Source organism: Lupinus angustifolius, chromosome LG08, assembly GCF_001865875.1.
Source record: "Lupinus angustifolius cultivar Tanjil chromosome LG08, LupAngTanjil_v1.0, whole genome shotgun sequence".
In the NCBI taxonomy this organism is placed as follows: domain Eukaryota; kingdom Viridiplantae; phylum Streptophyta; class Magnoliopsida; order Fabales; family Fabaceae; genus Lupinus; species Lupinus angustifolius.
This window is the reverse complement of record NC_032016.1, coordinates 22,196,741-22,214,939: the sequence shown is the minus strand read 5'-3', so window position 1 is coordinate 22,214,939 and position 18,199 is coordinate 22,196,741. Positions and strand designations below refer to the sequence as shown.

The following is an 18,199-nucleotide window of genomic DNA, read 5'->3' as shown; positions in this document are numbered from 1 at the left end:
TTTTTATTTTAATTAAATATAATATATTAATCATATAAATAATGGTACTGCAGACACGGTACCATAATACATGTGCCCGTCTGTATGTACTACAGGTATTTATACAAATTCGTTTATAATAGCCACGGGTTCCCATTTGTGACTCGTATCCGTGCCCATGCAAATTTTACTAACGGGTATTCATGGGTATGAGTTTTTTGTCATCCCTAATGTCCACCATGCATCCTGATGGAGAGGTTAATACAATTTAGAACATAATTTTGTTTTGATATGGATTTCCCATTAATTATCACAGGTGTGAACATGACTTTTGACAAAGACTTCGATAAATTGGACAAATTTCTGAAAGTTGATAAAATGTTATCCTACTTAGTTTTCTATTCTATTTAATAAAAGCAAAACCGCAAAGCTAGCTACGCCAATGTCTAGTTAATAATTGATTGATTTATCAACCAGAAACCGCGTTATTTTAACACATAAATTAATAAAAGAAATAATCCTTAACCTCAGCAGGTACTAGATTTTTCTTTTATGTTTGACTCTGACAACTAGTTCGTGATAATTATAATAGCTAGTGGGGGAATCCTCTCGCAGAACAACGTTTGAATTATTCTGTTTTGATGCTTCCATAACGTCACAAAACATTTTCCACGTATTTCATAAGGTTGTCATTTATCTGGTTATATTTACATAAAGTACATAAACCATTGATTCTAAATAATGTTTTTTTAACGATAAGGTCTTAATTTAGTAGTATAAAGTCACACTGGATTCTAATATTAAGGGTTCGATTCTAAGAATGACATTTATTGTAATAAATAATTACAAACCCTAAAAAAGATTACTTCCAAGACTATCCTGGAAAAAAACATTTTCGAAACCAAAATATAATTCCATAGCCAATCTCAATCTTACTACTGATTTTCATTGCTTCTAACAGTGACAGGATCACCTCAAGAAAAAATTACTATAGCAACAGGATAATTAATGCAAAGTTGGGATTGCATTAGGAATTAAACACAAATCATGACTTTAAAATCTTGGCAATGACAAATAGTTCCACTTAGGATTTTGATGTAAACAAGGGGTAATCTATGATTTGTGAAAGACAATTTTATAAGAAGGAGAGTCTACTTGGAATTCACATTATTGGAAGGAAATTATGATAGTTTTTAGTTATTATTTTCAATAATTTGAGATTTTATTCTCATGGGTAGTCTTAAGATTTATTTTAGTCTTATGTTCAAATTATTGTTAAGTATTTTTATTTAAATCATGTAATATAAGGGTTGAGAATTTAATTACATGTATCATGGTCCATCGGTGGCCAAATAGTTTATTTAGGCATGACTAAATCTCTTAAATTCAAGAGGGAATAAGCCAACTTGGCACAACTAAGGAAGACTAAGGGGATTTGGCCAACGAAAGTCAAGGGCTGATCATGTGAGGGAAGGATGGTGAAATATTTACAAAATCACAGGCCAAAGGAAGTAATTCGGTTTAGGCAAGAATCAAACAAAATAATCACAAACCTTGGACAATTCTTTTTATGGAGAGCACAACTACAAATATCAGCCAGCCTAGTTTAATCTCATTCAATGCAAGGATCATTCAAGAAAGGAAACAATTCAAGTCTGATTCAAATCATTTATGTTCTATCCAAGAAAGGCAAGTAGTAAAGCATTTTCATTCAAAAAGGGGTGTGTGAATCTTTAGGCTTCAATTCAGATTAGCAAATATCAAGAGGCAATCAACATACTCAAATTCGAATTCCAACTCATGGCAAAAAACATGAAGATCCAAGCATGTATGAGCTTTCCTTTTAAAGTCTTTTCCTTGAGGAATTCGTCCACATTCAAAGTCAGTTAGGAAAGGCACAAAACAAATAAGCACATGGCTAAACATTCAAGGGAATTCGGCCAAATTCATGCCAAGACAAATCTGTCATTAAACTCTCAATAAAGATCGATTAATTACATGTTTAATTAGGATTTTAAAATTCAAATTAGGACTTACTGAATTTCAGAATTCTTATTTATGTATTCCTTTTCAGCATGAATGAATTAAGTTGAATTTTGTTTGGATTAAATCCTTATTAGTTGAGCATTGCTCCTACATTAGAACTTATCAAAGATCCCTACTTGTGGTGTTCATAGGCTTATCACCATTGGTGTAGCGCCTTACCTTTAGTTCTTATCAATGATCCTTCCTTGTGGCGAACCCCCTTGGCTTATCAAGCTACTTTGCTTTTGGTGTTTCCATCTTCATCATTTTTCACTTTCTTTTATCCAACACAAACACATAAAAATTCATAAACAAAAAATAAACATCATTTCAGCCCAAGCACTAATTCCATACACATTTCACCTATAATTATACACAAAACGTGGACATTCATATAAAAGTGTTATTCTACAAGTCAAATTAAGTTCAGGCAAGAACAATTGGCAAGGAAAGCAAACCACCCCTAGAGGTTCGCATCAGATTTGTTTCTGAGTTAAGTTTTGGAGGGGAATGAAGAGTAAGGAAAAACTTTGAAATCATCTCAGCATATATTTCATGGTTCTCGAACCTTTCATTTCTCTTAATTCCCTTCCAAAACTTAATTTATAAATAAACTTGGCATCTTAACCATAGTTTTTGTAAGAGTCTTAATATATTATTAATTTAAGACCAAAGTCTTTACACTCTCATTCATATTTAAAACTGTTGATTACAGTGAATCTTGCCATGATTGCATTTCACCACCCTTAAACCATCGGGTATTTATATTCCATATACTCTATGTAAAACATTTATATAATAATGTATTAACAACTATATAACATTCTTAACATCATAGCCAAAATTCCTAAATTGAATTTTAGTAATCAAAATGTTGAAATAGCAAAATTGCCTTAAGAATATCAGGGATGTAGATACTGTTAACTGTTAGGTAATGATGTGTTTCTCTGATAAAAACAATTTCTCCTTTTGATATATATGTGAGGTTCAATCCAAGTTGGAGAGATCTTTTCAAATATATATTTATACTCCGATTGTGTGAAATTGATACATTGTTGCTCTAGCATTATTGAATCTTCAGAATAATTTATTAATGATATATAATATATTAAGTATATATAAATTTTTATATTAATAATACACAAATATTATATTGGTGTTTTTTAGTTATTTTTAAACGTTGAGTTGAATAGATAGTTATGATATATGAAGTCTGGACGCTTTTCTCAACTGCTTGTTCTTGACTTCCTGTGTTAGACAAGACATCGATACCCTTTCGACGTGTGTAAATCATAATACATTAAAAAAATAATTATCCTTCAACTATGATAGACTTGAGCTGTGAACAGAAGCCTTGTTAAATATGTAGAGATAATAAATAAATGTGAGAGATGACATAAATTAGAAATAAAATGATAACAAGATAATTTAAACATACTTAAATTTAAATAAATTATGTTCGGACGTAGCACACTAGTACATCTAATTTAAATGGTTCAAGTTTATAGATTTTTTTTATTTAAACATTTTCTAGAGCAAAACTTTTCTGAAATTGAACAGAATTATATTACCATTTTCTTCAGGAACTTTCTTAGTCTTTGTGCTCTCCGTTCATACATGTCATGAGATACTTCCACATTGGAACTGCTCTGGAATAACATTCAAACTCACTAGTATTAAGTGTTCTATATTTAAAAATAACAATTAATGTTTGATATTAGATTGAATTTATTAAATGTATTAATGATCATAATGATTAGTCGAACTCAAATATGAATTAGTCTAACAATTTATTATATAAGCTAAAGTTATTACATACGATAAGATAATAATAATTTAAATAATAACTTATAAGATAAACAAAACTAATTAAATTTTAGATAAAATAATACCTTTATTAATTAAAATATATCTGTCATGTGACATTATGTAAGAGATGAAGCAAGGAAAAAACATTTTTTACAATTAAGTGTAAAATTTCTTAATATATTTAAAAGTTTAATATTTATGTACCGTGTTTTACACTGTCATGATATTATTGAAGAAGTTTGTTGTCACAAACCATGTTTTAAATCCTAACTTGCATAATAATAATAAAGCAAAAATAGAAAAAATAGTGAATATTTATTTTTTTAATTTATATGATATATTTTTATTGGTATGAAATAAGATTCATAACAAAAAATTATATGTTCATCACTCAATGTATTATTCTTATTTGAAAATCAATCATAATTAATAAATGATGAATTATAAATTAAATTATATAATTAATTCATTATTTCTCGATTTGTATTTTTTCAATTTAATTAGTAACATAAATTCCCCTTCAATGATTAGATGGCATCAGTGTAATTTACATTTGTCTTTGCGTTTAGGAATCTTGGCACATGTGATTAGTACCAAAAAATTTGGCACATGTGATAATTTGCAAATTGAAAGGGAAAGTCAGCTTCTTGGTGCTTGCTGAAGAGAATTGTCATTACAAACATTTATAATCCTAAATTATATCTCAAACTAATAAAAATATATTATATTAATTAAAAAATTAAAAAATTATTATTTTTTATTTAATATCATTGATTCAGAATATAATTTAAGAGACAATTTGGAATAACGTATTCTCATCCTATAACCTATTTCCACTTTTGAAACGGAAGAGAGAAATTTTGACTGGTTTCAGCTCAGATGATGAGCAAATCATTGACTAGCATCTGCTAATAACAACCATTATTTGGAAGTCAAAAGCATCATTTTATTATCGTTTTCCATAAACTTTTTAGACCAAACATTAAACACGTTTTGGTTTGTTTCCCATTGTGTATAAATTTGTCTTGACTTTTGTTTCAGCAAACATTCAAAGAAGCTGCACTCACTCTCAACAAAAACTTCTCTTTGTTTCCTTCTCTACAAGACAAGAAACAAGACCTCATCTTACATAAACACACTTACACACGGTTGCTTCTCAAAAATTAAAGATGGTAAGAACTCCTTCATTTGACAAAAGTGGACTGAAGAAAGGTACTTGGACTCAAGAAGAAGATAGGAAGTTAATTGCTTATGTTACTAAATATGGCAGCTGGAATTGGCGCCAACTCCCCAAGTTTGCTGGTAATTAATTGAACATGCAAGTATATATATAGTTTCATGAGTTGTGAAAATTAATAAGCTAATTGTTAAGGATATTTATATCATTATAAATAATAACAGAAAGTCTTTTTCTTCTTTTACATTGATTTTCAGGTCTGCAAAGGTGTGGGAAGAGTTGTAGACTGAGGTGGCTGAATTATCTGAGGCCTAATGTTAGAAGAGGGAATTTCACTCAAGAAGAAGAAGAGATTATAATCAGATTGCACAATAAGCTGGGCAATAGGTATGATCACATATCCTTATAGCAGTTAATTGCAATAGTTATTTAGCTTCTCCACAACGTAGAAATTGTTATAGTATTATCAAATGATGACTATAGAATTAATAAACTACCATCTTTATCAATACCAACAAACAAATGAATATTAATTTGATAGTTTCTTCCTTCACTTAATTGCAGATGGTCTACCATAGCCACTCATTTATCAGGAAGAACAGATAACGAAATAAAGAACCATTGGCATACCTCACTGAAGAAGAGCTTTCAACAAAACACAGTTATAAAAGAAAAAGACAAAGCCTCCTTTAAACCTAAACATACTGAATTCAACCCAGGGAGTAGTTACTCAGTGTCTAACAATGTTGCTCTTCAAGTTACTCCTCCATCTACAACTTCCCAGATCTCAGATAGTACAACTGGCTCACTATCATCAATTTCAAGTGAATTTTCCTCTTCCATATCTTGGGATGACACTAGTAGTACCGCAAAGTTGGTGATTGAAGATGACTTCCCTTTTCTTGATGATGCATTCTGGATAGAGTCAGATCTTGCTGATATTTCCAACATTCATAGTGAAATTATTCAAGGTGACTATTACAATGATGTTTTTCAGAGTCTAGATACTATTGATATGCTGGATGCATTGTCTCCACATCCATCCTCCAACAAAAATATTGTTATGGAAAGTGACGTTGGAAGCTTTGTTTATGTTGATACAGAAGTAACAATGAATCATTTATGGACACAGTCATTTGTGTCTGACACCTGCCACGTTCCTAGCCAACTAATCACACCATTCGAAGCCGAATCTCAATATTTTTCTCAAGCTTATGGGTCTGAGTCAGACTTTTGGAGTCAGAATAATTTGTGTGATCAACATCTTAGCTTATTCTAATCAACAAAATACTCCATGGTTGGGGATCAATACTTTCACGGCTCACTATCGCTACCTATAGAATGTTTTGGATAATGATAACGAGTGCTATATATACAAGGGTGTGCATTGGATCTAGTATAATGAATTAATGAGATTACAATAATTCTAAAATTTTGAAATTGCATGAGTGAATTATATATTTGAGGGAAAATGTGAAATAAATGTGTGTAATAACTAATTCATATGATATGGTATTTAAAATAAATTTTTTAGCAGATATGAAGAACTTGCCTTATTTTTTTACAGAAACGTTTCTTTAGTCCACTTTTATAAATCAGATCTGGACAATTTCCTTTTTTACAAAAGAGATTAGGAACATATACTATAGAAAAATTATAACATTTACATTGTTAACATATTATCCACACATCACACTATTTGTATACAACCATTAAATTCCTCAATATGTAATTACTCTATCTTATCTTTATTTGGGCACTTTTAACCTGCCGCTTATTCCAAAATGGAAATGGAGAATACTTAGGGTGGATGAAGCTATATGGGTTAAAGTTCTCTAAGTACAATCAGCATAGTGCTTGGCATCAACATAGGTACTCATATGAGGAATGATCCTGAATCAAGGTGCTGGGTTGAATCATGTAGAAATGGATTTTTGAGAAATATGAATTCTTATTTGTTCTTCAATAAATTGCAAGAATGATAGGGGATGGGTCCAAAGCTATCTTCTGGCATAAATATTAGATTGGGGAACAGTCCCTAAAAACTGTCTTCCCTAGGTTGTTTTTACTTTCAGATAATAGGAAAATTAATGTATCTGAAGCTGGTTTTTTTGAGGATGGATTTTGGAAGTGAAGTTTGAATTGTAGGAGATTTCTCTTTCAATAGGAATAAGTTGAAAGTAGGACTAGATGGAACTTATACAGTTAGGTCAGCTTATTCTTTGTTACTGGACTAAGATGCGCAGCCTCATGAGAAATGCTTCAAGAAAATGTGGTGAATGACAATTCCCACCAAAGTTTAAGGTGTTGTATGGAAAGTTCTTGAAGGCAAAATACAAACAAGAATTGTCTTGTCTAGAAAGAGCGTTCTGCCTCAAAGTCACAGTACTCATTGTGTTTTTTGTAACTTTTATGAAGAAGCAGCAGATTACCTTCTCTTGAATTGTGGTTTTAGTTAGAGTATTTGGCATAGTTTTTATAAGTGGTTAGGTGTATCAATAGCTTTCCCATATAACTGTATGGAGCACTATTTGTAGCAGTCATCTATATATGAATCAAAAGGAAATGCGCCAAGACTTGAGAATGATTTGGTGTATGTAGAGTTATTTGGTCCTTTGCTTAATGAGAAATAGCTATTTTTTGCAGGTTGAAATTGTGATTATATCCATCCTATTTAATTGATCATACATTTCATTGTAATTATATTTTGTCGAATGTTGCACTGATCCAAAATACATGTATCAATAGTAGAGTAATTTTATCTCTTTGTGTCATAGTTTAGTCAACTCATGTTTACGAGTTGAGTAACTCTTCTACTCCTTTATATAGCTTTTGCTTATACAAAGATATTTTCAATTAGATTATAAAGACAAAAGAAGTTAATTTAGTTATTTTTATTGATATTTTAAAAACTACAATAATAATATTTTACACTCATTAAATTGATCTTACTATCTATGAATTATTGATTTATCTCTGACAAAATGAGAGTATAAGAGTATCATATAATGGAAATTACTACCTCCTATTTAAATGTAATTAAGAAATGTAATAAATAATTTTATTTGTATTAAATTTATGTAATATTTTACAACAATTTCTTCTATTTCTATATAACATTTATATTTATTTATTTTTACTTATTATCATTTTATCATTTTTTAATTATGTAGGAATTAAGTTGTAAAAGTAATTATTAGTATTATATTGATTTTTAAATAGATATGAATAAATTTAATTCATTTAAAAAGCTAAAGTAAAAAATTGGAGGTATCATTCCCATCTACCAACATCAATATGACTCATTGACTTGTCACCCTTAGGGATTATTTGGTTGTCTAAAATAAAATAAGAAGAGACATATAGTGGAGAAAATTTGAAAGAGAAGAAATATAATATATTTTGTAATATTGATATAAAAGAAGTATAAAAAAATATAGAGAAAAAATATTTTATTCTTTTACTCTTTTGTTTAGTTGAATGAAAAGTGATAAAAAGGAAGATAATATTATAGTTGAAAGAATAAAAAAATCCCTAAAATAAAAAAGAGATAGAGAGAAAACTAAGTTTTATTATTAATTAAAAAAAATAAAGATTATAATTTTAAATTATAAAATTTATAATATATATTTCACAATAAAATCAAATAATTTTTTTAGTGAATATTTTTTATATTCAAAAGAGATTTATGGATGTTTTTAGGATTTATAATCAACAAGTATAGAAAAAAATAATAATAAAAGACAGTGTGACATTTCATCCTTAATTGTTATTGTGTATTCACTTTTTCCCAGTATTCATGGTCTTGTTCATTCCTATTTTTGTCTCTTCACAAAAAAAAAGGAAAGACTCTCTTTATCTTCAACTTTAATGATATTTTTTAAAGTGTAAAGATTTATATACAATTATGATATTATTAATCATTTATTTATATTATTTATATTAAAAAATATTTATAATTAAATATGAATAGTGAATACATGTATTACTCTCATTAAATTTGTATTGTTTATATCATTTTCTTATACTATAATAATTCATTTTCACATACAGGTGTCACTCCGATTAAATTTAAGACTAAGAAAGCGATGAAGTCAATGTGTTTAAACCAGGATCCTCTTATTAAATGTACAACCACTTTGCATTCCCTCATGGGCAAAAATTTCAATAATAGTAAATGATATATCAATATATAATATACTCCTCCGAACAGATATCAATTATAAATACCAAGGTGGATGTGATATTATCCCGAATGATATGAAAGGGTGAGTGAGATCCAAACAAAGACAAAAAATATCTACTAATAAAAAAGAAATTAATAAATTAACTGTAAAATGTTTTTTTAATTATTAACATATTGTTTATGTGTTAAAAATCTTTTAATATATGAATAATATACTATTTATGTAAAAAAATTAGACCCGACAATGTATAACCATTGCACTTTTTATAAATGTGCAGTGGTATTAATATATCGTTATACTTTCAATCAAATTAGCAAACACTCAGCCAAAACTCTTTCTTCATTTCTATAATTGGTGGATAAATAATGTTTTATGCTAGACCTAGATTGGTTTTGGTCTCCTTGTCTATTACCAGTTTCATTACAAGACACGCGTTTTAGACTATATTAAATTGTATAAAAAGCTTAGAAAATAGGGTGCTTTGAGTTGTAGGCATCATTTTGTCTCGGATAAACCAAAAAGCTAATCATTAATTAAGAGATGGTAAGAGCTCCTTTCTATGACAAAAGTGGAGTGAAGAAAGGTGCATGGAGTAGAGAAGAGGATGAGAGGCTAAGAGATTATGTTCAAAGATATGGTCATTCCAATTGGCGTAAACTTCCCAAGCTTGCTGGTATTATTCGACTGGATTGAATCTTAACTATGTTGTAGCAAAGTTTGATTCAGTATTTCACCCAAAAAAGAAGTTTGGTGTAGTATTACTATTTGTAATTATATGATGATCATCCCTGCTTACTTTTCAATTTTCACATTGATTAAAATAGTTACTCCATGCTCAACTATAAATCCTCGAGTTAATTGATGATTTTTCATGCTGTGCATGTTTATAATGAGTTTTTGTGTGTGTTTAATTTGTTACAGGTTTAGCAAGGTGTGGGAAAAGTTGCAGACTTAGGTGGCTCAATTACTTAAAGCCTAATCTAAAACATGGGGACTACACACAAAAGGAAGAAGAAATGATCATGAAATTTCACCAAGAACTTGGAAATAAGTATATAAAATTTCTGTTTAGACAACTTCTTTAATAGCCTATTATTTATTTTATTTGAGTTACACATTTAGAGTTTTTCTCACTCTTTGGGTTCTTATATTTCAATTCTGGGTTCTCGAACCATTTCCATATCATGAAATCCTTGGTCTGTAGTAACTTAAGCCAAAACTTCCCAGGGTGTGTCTATTTTCTATTAACAATTCCGTTACTTCTATCTTTGTTTTGAGTGAGGTAAATCTAATCAAACCTGGAGAAAAAAACATGTTAAACAATTTGAATACTTCATTTTTATGTAATTCATGTTAAACCTGAAAAAAAAACATGTCAAATTATTTGTTGTAATTCTACTACAAGAACAACATAAAATTATAGTTTACACGTGTTTAAAGTTTTTAAAACTACGTACCCAAGATTCCAAGAAGGTTGTAAGATAATTTAATCCATTTCAAGCTATGATAAAAACTCAAATTCTGACGTGCGAAATTCATAAAACTTGACTACTAGTTACTGATCAATGCCATCTTTGGTCATATATAGTACTGCATGTTTATTCTTTACCACTAGCTAGATTTCAACGAAATGTTTGTAACTTTGCTATCTATGACTTCGCAGATGGTCACTAATTGCTGAAAAATTGCCAGGAAGAACTGACAATGAGATAAAGAATCACTGGCATAGTCACCTGAAAAAGTGCTTAAAGAGCAATGATATCACAACATCTGATTTGAACTCCAAGCCAGGTCATGATCCTCTTGATGGAAAAACAACTCATCAGTTTGAAAAATCTGAAAGCTTAGATGCCAATGAAGGTGCTGACTTGTATCATATTTTAGAAAGTTCATCACCTATGTCACCACAACCATGCTACATCAATGAAGCACATAACTATTCCCTTACGTCCAATGTCGCAGAATCAACCATGAACTGCAACACTTCAAAAGAAGATATCGTTGATCAATGGGTTACATTTGAGGAATTCGGCAGCGGTTTCTGGACTGAACCTTTCATAGTAGAACATACATATACTGATAATGAGATACTGTGTGATGAAGGCTTGGCCTTTTTTGTTCCACACTTCTAACGGGATATAGCTTTCAGCAGTGGATGCAAGCATTCATTATAGATAAATAAAAGTTCAATAAATTCTGGGGCCAATTTTCTTAATTCTTATGAACCTCTCGTTAAGCTTATTGGTGTGCAACGCAATGTAATTTTGGACTCTAAGATCTACTCCGCTTAAGCCTAATGAATCACATAAAACGTTGATACAATTGATAAAGGCGAGTTGCTTAATAAAGTGAGCCAGATTGAAATTTATTTGTTAAAATACAAATTATATCCTTCCCTAAATTCTTCCAAAATTCAAACTTTGTGAGAGTTTATTGTTGAAAATTTGCCACATTCTTAGGAGGTAGGAGGTACCAACAAGCTAGCTAGACTGATAGAGTTATGCCTCAAGACGGGACAACTCATAATTCTATACAATATAAAAGAAAACAACTCATGAATATAATCCGTAGGAGTACGAATACTCTAAAAAATCAAAGAAAATGCATGTACTTTTTAAACATGTCGTTTAATACTTTTTCACTATCACTTTGTGGGCCTGAAGTCTTGTTTTTATTTACTCTGTGAGGGAAAGCAATAATATATATATGTAAAAAAAACTGTGCTATTGTAAAAACTCTTCTATTCCTAGATCTAGAACATGACTAGAACGAGGGTACATCCATATTGAAACAACTCTGGTATTGTAAAAAAAATGACCATAACCGGTGGTTGGGAAATGGGACAGCGAGCTCTTGATGGCTTTTGGTACTTTAGTCATCGATCTAAGTAAAAGTGTAATAGCACTTGTGGCTTAGATGTATAAACAAAGACATGTTTGTGTGTGTGATTTCCAAGTTGGAGGAGAGAAGTTGAAGAGAAATATTATATTGTTCTGGTTTGGTTTAGGAGAGAGTTTGAGAAAATGAAAGGGAGAAAGGAACTCAGATCTATTATCTCAAAGTATATTTGACTGTCTTGTACCAATAATATTGAAACAAAAAATAATGAACATTAATTTTTTTAAATTGACATAGAAATATTTTCATTGATTCTCAGCATGGTTTGAAACATAATTTGGTACAACAAATTCTTATCTAGTGAAAAATGGAGAAGAAATATCACTTTTTTCTCTTCTTTTTTTTGTACAACCAAACAACGCTAAAGTTCACTTTATTTCTCATCTCTTTCTCTCTTTTCACTCTCTTTCTCACATATTTCTCGCATCCTGTTTTCTTCTCACAACTAAAAGAAGCCAATATATAGAGTAGTTGTCTTTAAAATGTTTGAAAGTTAGTTCTTCAGAGACTTCGCAGGTCTTGGAAAGTCAATGTGAAAATGTTGGCAATTAAAATTGCCTTTAGAAAGAAAAGGATGCTATGGGAAGAAAATATCACACACAAATATTTGTATTGAATATACAATAATACACTCAAACACTTTTACTTTTTGTGTATTGCCAATTTACGCAGCTGATATAACACTCTGATCTTCCAATTATCACATATTAATCATAGCCACATTCATTCCCCCAACAACCAAAGCTTCAAGCTCTTCAAACTTCTTGATTGATTTTATAACATGATACAAACATCCTATTTATATAAGTGAAGGTCGGTTGCATACAGTGCACAACCGTATTGAATTTCCAAGTGGCAATCCTTGCTAAACTTATTTATCAAGATAGCTAATAGGCAAGTTACCAATTTGAACGAGTATTCTTCTAGCTGTCAAAACTTAAGGTCAAAGTTTTTGACCACATGATAAATCTTGTACCTTCTAGACAAGTTTAATTCCCAACAGAAAAAGATGGTTAATTTCTTGAAGTTATTAATTATGTTTGATTTTATCAGTTTAGATAAAGTAAAAGGAAAATTATATTTTAGTGAGATTTTGTTTGTGAGCAATCAGCTAGCATGATGTGAGTATAGTGCTGCTATCAAGTAGATATTGCATCAACGAAAATGATCTAAAGTGAGAAAGTTTAGTTATCATTTTGATAATTTTGATCATTTTCATCAGTACAGCCAGTCCAAACATGCAATCTTGGTGTACAAGAAGCATGAAGTAACTGGTATATGAGTGGTGTGCTGGTGTGCAAGCACAGTCATTTACAAGGAATTCTAGTACGATCAATAAAAGAAGAAAAGAAACAGTGCTACAGATTAAAAAAATTATCTTCATTGTGGAAAAACTGAGCATGAATGTGATTCCACTGATTTCTATATAAAGATATTCTCAATTACAATAGAAATATACTATTTTTATAACCATTTTCTTTGTTGTCAATTGCATGAATGTGCATGTTTCCACTCATTTCTATATAAAATGTGAATCAATTTCTTTCAGTACTAAAATTTATGAATGACCACTATATATGTTAAAAATCAATTTTTATATTCTAAATATATTAATTATTTAATTTCATACTTTATAATATAATTTTTTTTATAATAACTAAAATAAAAACTCATACTAAAATTTCAAACATGTGCATTAACTAGTTTGTATATATATACATTACATAAATAATATGGTAATCACCCAGAATAATGGGAGCGTTGAACCAACGCTAAAATTCAAAACCGGTACAATGTTAGCTTCTCCAATTTCTCGTCCACAAAAATGTAAAACGCGTTACTACAATTGAGCTATCTGTGTAGCCAAGCTAGTATTATTTTATTTTTGGTAAACACCTACACAGAAGATATTTGCTTTTCCTTTTCCTTTTTAAGGTTCGAAAATATGCCATTTGCTGTGTTCCTTTTGTAACGTAGCCACCCTATATATTAACATTCTGTTTCCTCTCTTACCCATTGTCCTATAATCTCCCCCTCTTTGCATTGGTTGAGTAAGCTATGGGTCTTCCTTCATTCTTATCTTCTTTCTTTCTTAACTTCCTTCAACGATTAATATATTTGAAAATTTCTTACTAGGGTTTTTCATTTAAGGGTCTTTGCTTATCAAAATTTAAGATTCTTGTGTGGTCAAAATATACTACGCTGTAGCTCTAATTATAATGCATCAATGAATGATTTGTTGCAAGTTTCATCACCTTGCTGTGCATGAATTATAACCAGTATATTATTATGGTGACGAGTGACGACTACGTTATTACAATATTATGGCATGATATTCACGAGGGCAAATACATTATTGTTAGACTTAAGCGACTCTACTGGATCAATTTGTGGACGCCGTTTATTTATTTTCTACTATTTTTAAGTGGCACATGTTATAAGGAACGTGAATGAACAGATAATACTAGTTTTACCTGCCATCTGTGGCATCTAGGATTATTTAGAAGTTTTGAATCATGATAAAGAGTGGTCATATTCAAATATAAGTATATCCATCTAATTTATTATATATGCAAAATCTGTTATAAACAATAAGATAATAATAATTCAAATTCAAATAATAATTAATAACATAAATAATGGTAAGCAAATCATCCTACGTAAGATAATGCTAGGTAAAAAAAGATGAAGCTATATATATTATCATTGAATGAGGTTTTGCAAGTTTCTTGTAGAGAATCATCAAGATTCCAGAAAAGCCATGGTGGACAATGAGCCAACATCACGCATTGGGGTTTGTGGTTGGATTCATTACTAGTTTATTACCATAGCTTAGGAACACAAAGATGCCTTATTTCTTAATCTTCATTGTTTGGCATGACAGGGAAAATATGCTGCAATTATGGTTTGCTGGCTGCTTGGGAATGGGTGTCTTTTCTCATGGAACAGTATGCTGACAATACAAGATTACTACGTTGAGTTGTTTCCGGTAATTTATGTATATTCTGATCTGATGCATTTTTCAGTATCTTTGGCTTCTCATTCCTCTGGTATAGTAGCATTACTTCCAATTTATAGGACCACTTTGTAACTTTAATTTATTTGTCTATAAAAGCAAGCTTCACAAATAGATAACCTCATAAGCAAGAATTAGAAATTTAATTTTGATAACATGGATAAGCAACAGAGCCAATGTCATCATCAATTTAAATTTTCTGTTTGTGTTCTGCTTTATGATAATTAGAAGAATTTTGTTTGTCACTGTCATAGTTGATTTACATCTTGTGCAAAAATTATACTAAGTTATTTTGATCAAACTACTAAACCATATTTACAATAAACTCAGGTGATTATAATAATTTTTAGTCGAATTTATATCTTTCTTCTTACACTCCATGCATACCCTAATGATCATAGTTTGTTTTCATCAATCCATATGTGTCTTGCATTGAGTGTTTCTCAGATATGCTATTGTTATAACTTAACATGATTGCCTTGGAATTAGAAACTTTTTAATTTCATTTTCTCTTTGTGCAGAAATATCATCCCTCTAGGGTGCTTACTCTAGTATATCAGCCCTTTGCAGTTGGAACACTAGCAATACTGGCTTACAAAGAGGCAAAAATCAATACAAGATTACGGAACCTTTTTGGATATACTCTTTTTTTCATAGCCACATTGTTGGTCTTAGTTGTAAGCCCAGTTCACTTTTTCAATAACTTTGATTCCTCTAGAAGGATCAGCATTCGTCCCACTCCTTTGTGCCACTCCATGTGCTAGGAGACAGCAGATTAGAGGCGGTGGTATATGGAGTGGTACAAAAAGTGAGACAGCAGATGTGCTCCCCCTCTAGAATGTGATTTTGAGTCTTTTGGCCTTTAATTTTATTTTCATATTAATCTGCCATAGTTGGACTTAGCAACATCTGGTAGAGGAGGAATTGGAAGTTTCATTGGTGTATGTGCAATTAGTGGTGCATTTGGAATAGCAGATGCTCATGTACAGGGTGGAATGGTAGGTGACCTGTCTTACATGCTTCCAGAATTCATTCAGGTCAGTGTTAGCACTTAGCATTAGAGTTACTACAAACTTTGAAGTGATTTATTTAGCAACTTATGCATTTTTTTATCTTGTTTTCTGTCGCAGTCTTTCCTTGCTGGTGCAGCAGCATCAGGTGCATTGACATCTGCTTTGAGGTTGATCACAAAAGCAGCATTTGAGAATTCTAAGGATGGTCTTCGCAAAGGCGCCAGTAAGATCAACTCTCCAATGCTTAACATTCAAAACAGTCCAATATTCTACACTTGTATAACTAACCTCTGTGTTGTGTGGTTTTTCTGAGGAGTAAGTTTGCAAAATTGAATTTTTGAACTAAATTTTGACATAATTCGTGATTATAAGGTATAATCAAGTTTGGTTGCTGTTTGCTTGCAACAAAAAATGAGTTGAACTATTGGATCTTCCATCATAGCTTTGAACTATTGTGAAAGCAATTCTTAGTGTCATGTTAACTCAATGTGTTAGGTCATATAAGTTTTATGTTACACCAGCAATGTCAATTTCTTCCAATGTATGTGATGATGCATTTCTTGTTTGTTATCATTGAGCTATATACAATTATGATTGGTGTACTGACTCTCATACAATTCACTTGTCATTTTATTTTACACTATCCCTGCAGTTCTGTTCTTTACCATATCAACATTCTTTGAGCTTCTTTGTGTTCTTCTCTACGCGTTTGTCTTTCCTAAATTGCCAATTGTGAAGTATTACCGTTCAAAAGCAGCATCGGAAGGATCCAAAACTGTCACAGGTGACCTTGCAGCCGGTGGCATCCAGACATCACTTACAGGAGTACTGTTTCTATACTCTTATTATTACATCTCCTTTCTAATGTATCACAAAACTTCATAACTGTTCAAGATTCACTTTATAAGACATGTATTCTTTTTCAGGATGGTGAAGATGCACAACAAGAGCGCAAAGGAAGCAAGCAATTGTTATTGGAAAACATTGATTATGCAGTTGATTTGTTCCTAATATATACTCTAACACTGTCAATATTCCCTGGATTCCTATCAGAAGATACAGGATCACACAGTTTGGGCACATGGTATGTTCATTTGTTCTTTCTCTTCATGCATAAACTCTTTAGGCACAAAAACAGTAGCTTGAGATTATGTCGTGTGTGAATTACATTTTCCAATATAAAAGTTGATATTTCCAATTGTTTCAGGTATGCTCTTGTTTTAATTGCAATGTATAATGTGTTTGATTTGATCGGAAGATACGTTCCACTTGTGAAATTGTTGAACTTGGAGTCTAGAAAATTGATCACAGTAGCAATACTTTGCCGTTTTCTACTTATACCGGCATTTTATTTCACTGCAAAGTATGGTAGTCAGGGTTGGATGATATTCTTGACATCTTTCTTGGGCTTATCCAATGGCTACCTCACTGTCTGTGTTCTCACAAGTGCACCCAAAGGCTACAAGGTGTGTTTAAAAATACATTTATAAAATTTCAAGTGTTATAGAATGCAAGTATTAATTCATTATTGACCTATTGTGGTTTTCTTATTTTACTTTGTAGGGACCAGAACAAAATGCTTTGGGAAACATGTTGGTGTTGTTTCTACTTGGAGGTATTTTTGCAGGTGTAACACTTGACTGGTTGTGGTTGATAGGTAAAGGGTGGTGAGATCTAAACTAAATTAAACCAAACTATTGAAATGAGTGAGGCATTATTTGTAAATGATGGTAGATATATGTTGTGTTTAGACATTGTTTCTTATTCTTTTCATCAATTATAAACATTGAATAGTGCTTTGGTCAATATTTTAGTATTTAATTCTTCTCATAGGATAATCTGTAATCCAATCTTTGATAAAACTTTTCATAACATCAGATACAAATCTGTCAAGTTTGAAGTTCAAATATTAAATGATTTGTTTTTTTATATAACTAAAAGTATTCTACATTATGAGTAGTAAAGAAGGAAAGAATTAATCTTTTTTTACCATCCCCTTTATTTTATGGCTTACATGAATAATGAATCAACCTTTGACATTGGCTTAATAGTATGTCTGTGAGTTTGACAAAAGACTTGTATGGAGACATATATA

The 18,199-nt window shown here is 30.7% G+C and overlaps 3 protein-coding genes across 3 annotated transcripts; all 3 read left to right on the top strand.

Moving 5' to 3' along the window:
* Positions 4,823-6,522, top strand: LOC109354115 (myb-related protein Myb4-like). Its single transcript, XM_019596470.1, has 3 exons — positions 4,823-5,115; positions 5,248-5,377; positions 5,555-6,522. The coding sequence occupies exons 1-3, from the start codon at positions 4,983-4,985 to the stop codon at positions 6,267-6,269; spliced, it is 978 nt and encodes a 325-aa protein (XP_019452015.1). The 5' UTR covers positions 4,823-4,982; the 3' UTR covers positions 6,270-6,522.
* Positions 9,683-11,309, top strand: LOC109354020 (transcription factor WER-like). The gene is made up of 3 exons (XM_019596376.1): positions 9,683-9,850; positions 10,099-10,228; positions 10,841-11,309. Exons 1-3 carry the CDS (start codon positions 9,718-9,720, stop codon positions 11,307-11,309), a joined length of 732 nt encoding a protein of 243 aa, XP_019451921.1. The 5' UTR covers positions 9,683-9,717.
* On the top strand, positions 13,920-17,900 carry LOC109354077 (equilibrative nucleotide transporter 3-like). Its single transcript, XM_019596434.1, has 7 exons — positions 13,920-13,946; positions 15,943-16,128; positions 16,222-16,327; positions 16,757-16,929; positions 17,031-17,188; positions 17,312-17,570; positions 17,668-17,900. The coding sequence occupies exons 2-7, from the start codon at positions 16,087-16,089 to the stop codon at positions 17,773-17,775; spliced, it is 846 nt and encodes a 281-aa protein (XP_019451979.1). The 5' UTR covers positions 13,920-13,946; positions 15,943-16,086; the 3' UTR covers positions 17,776-17,900.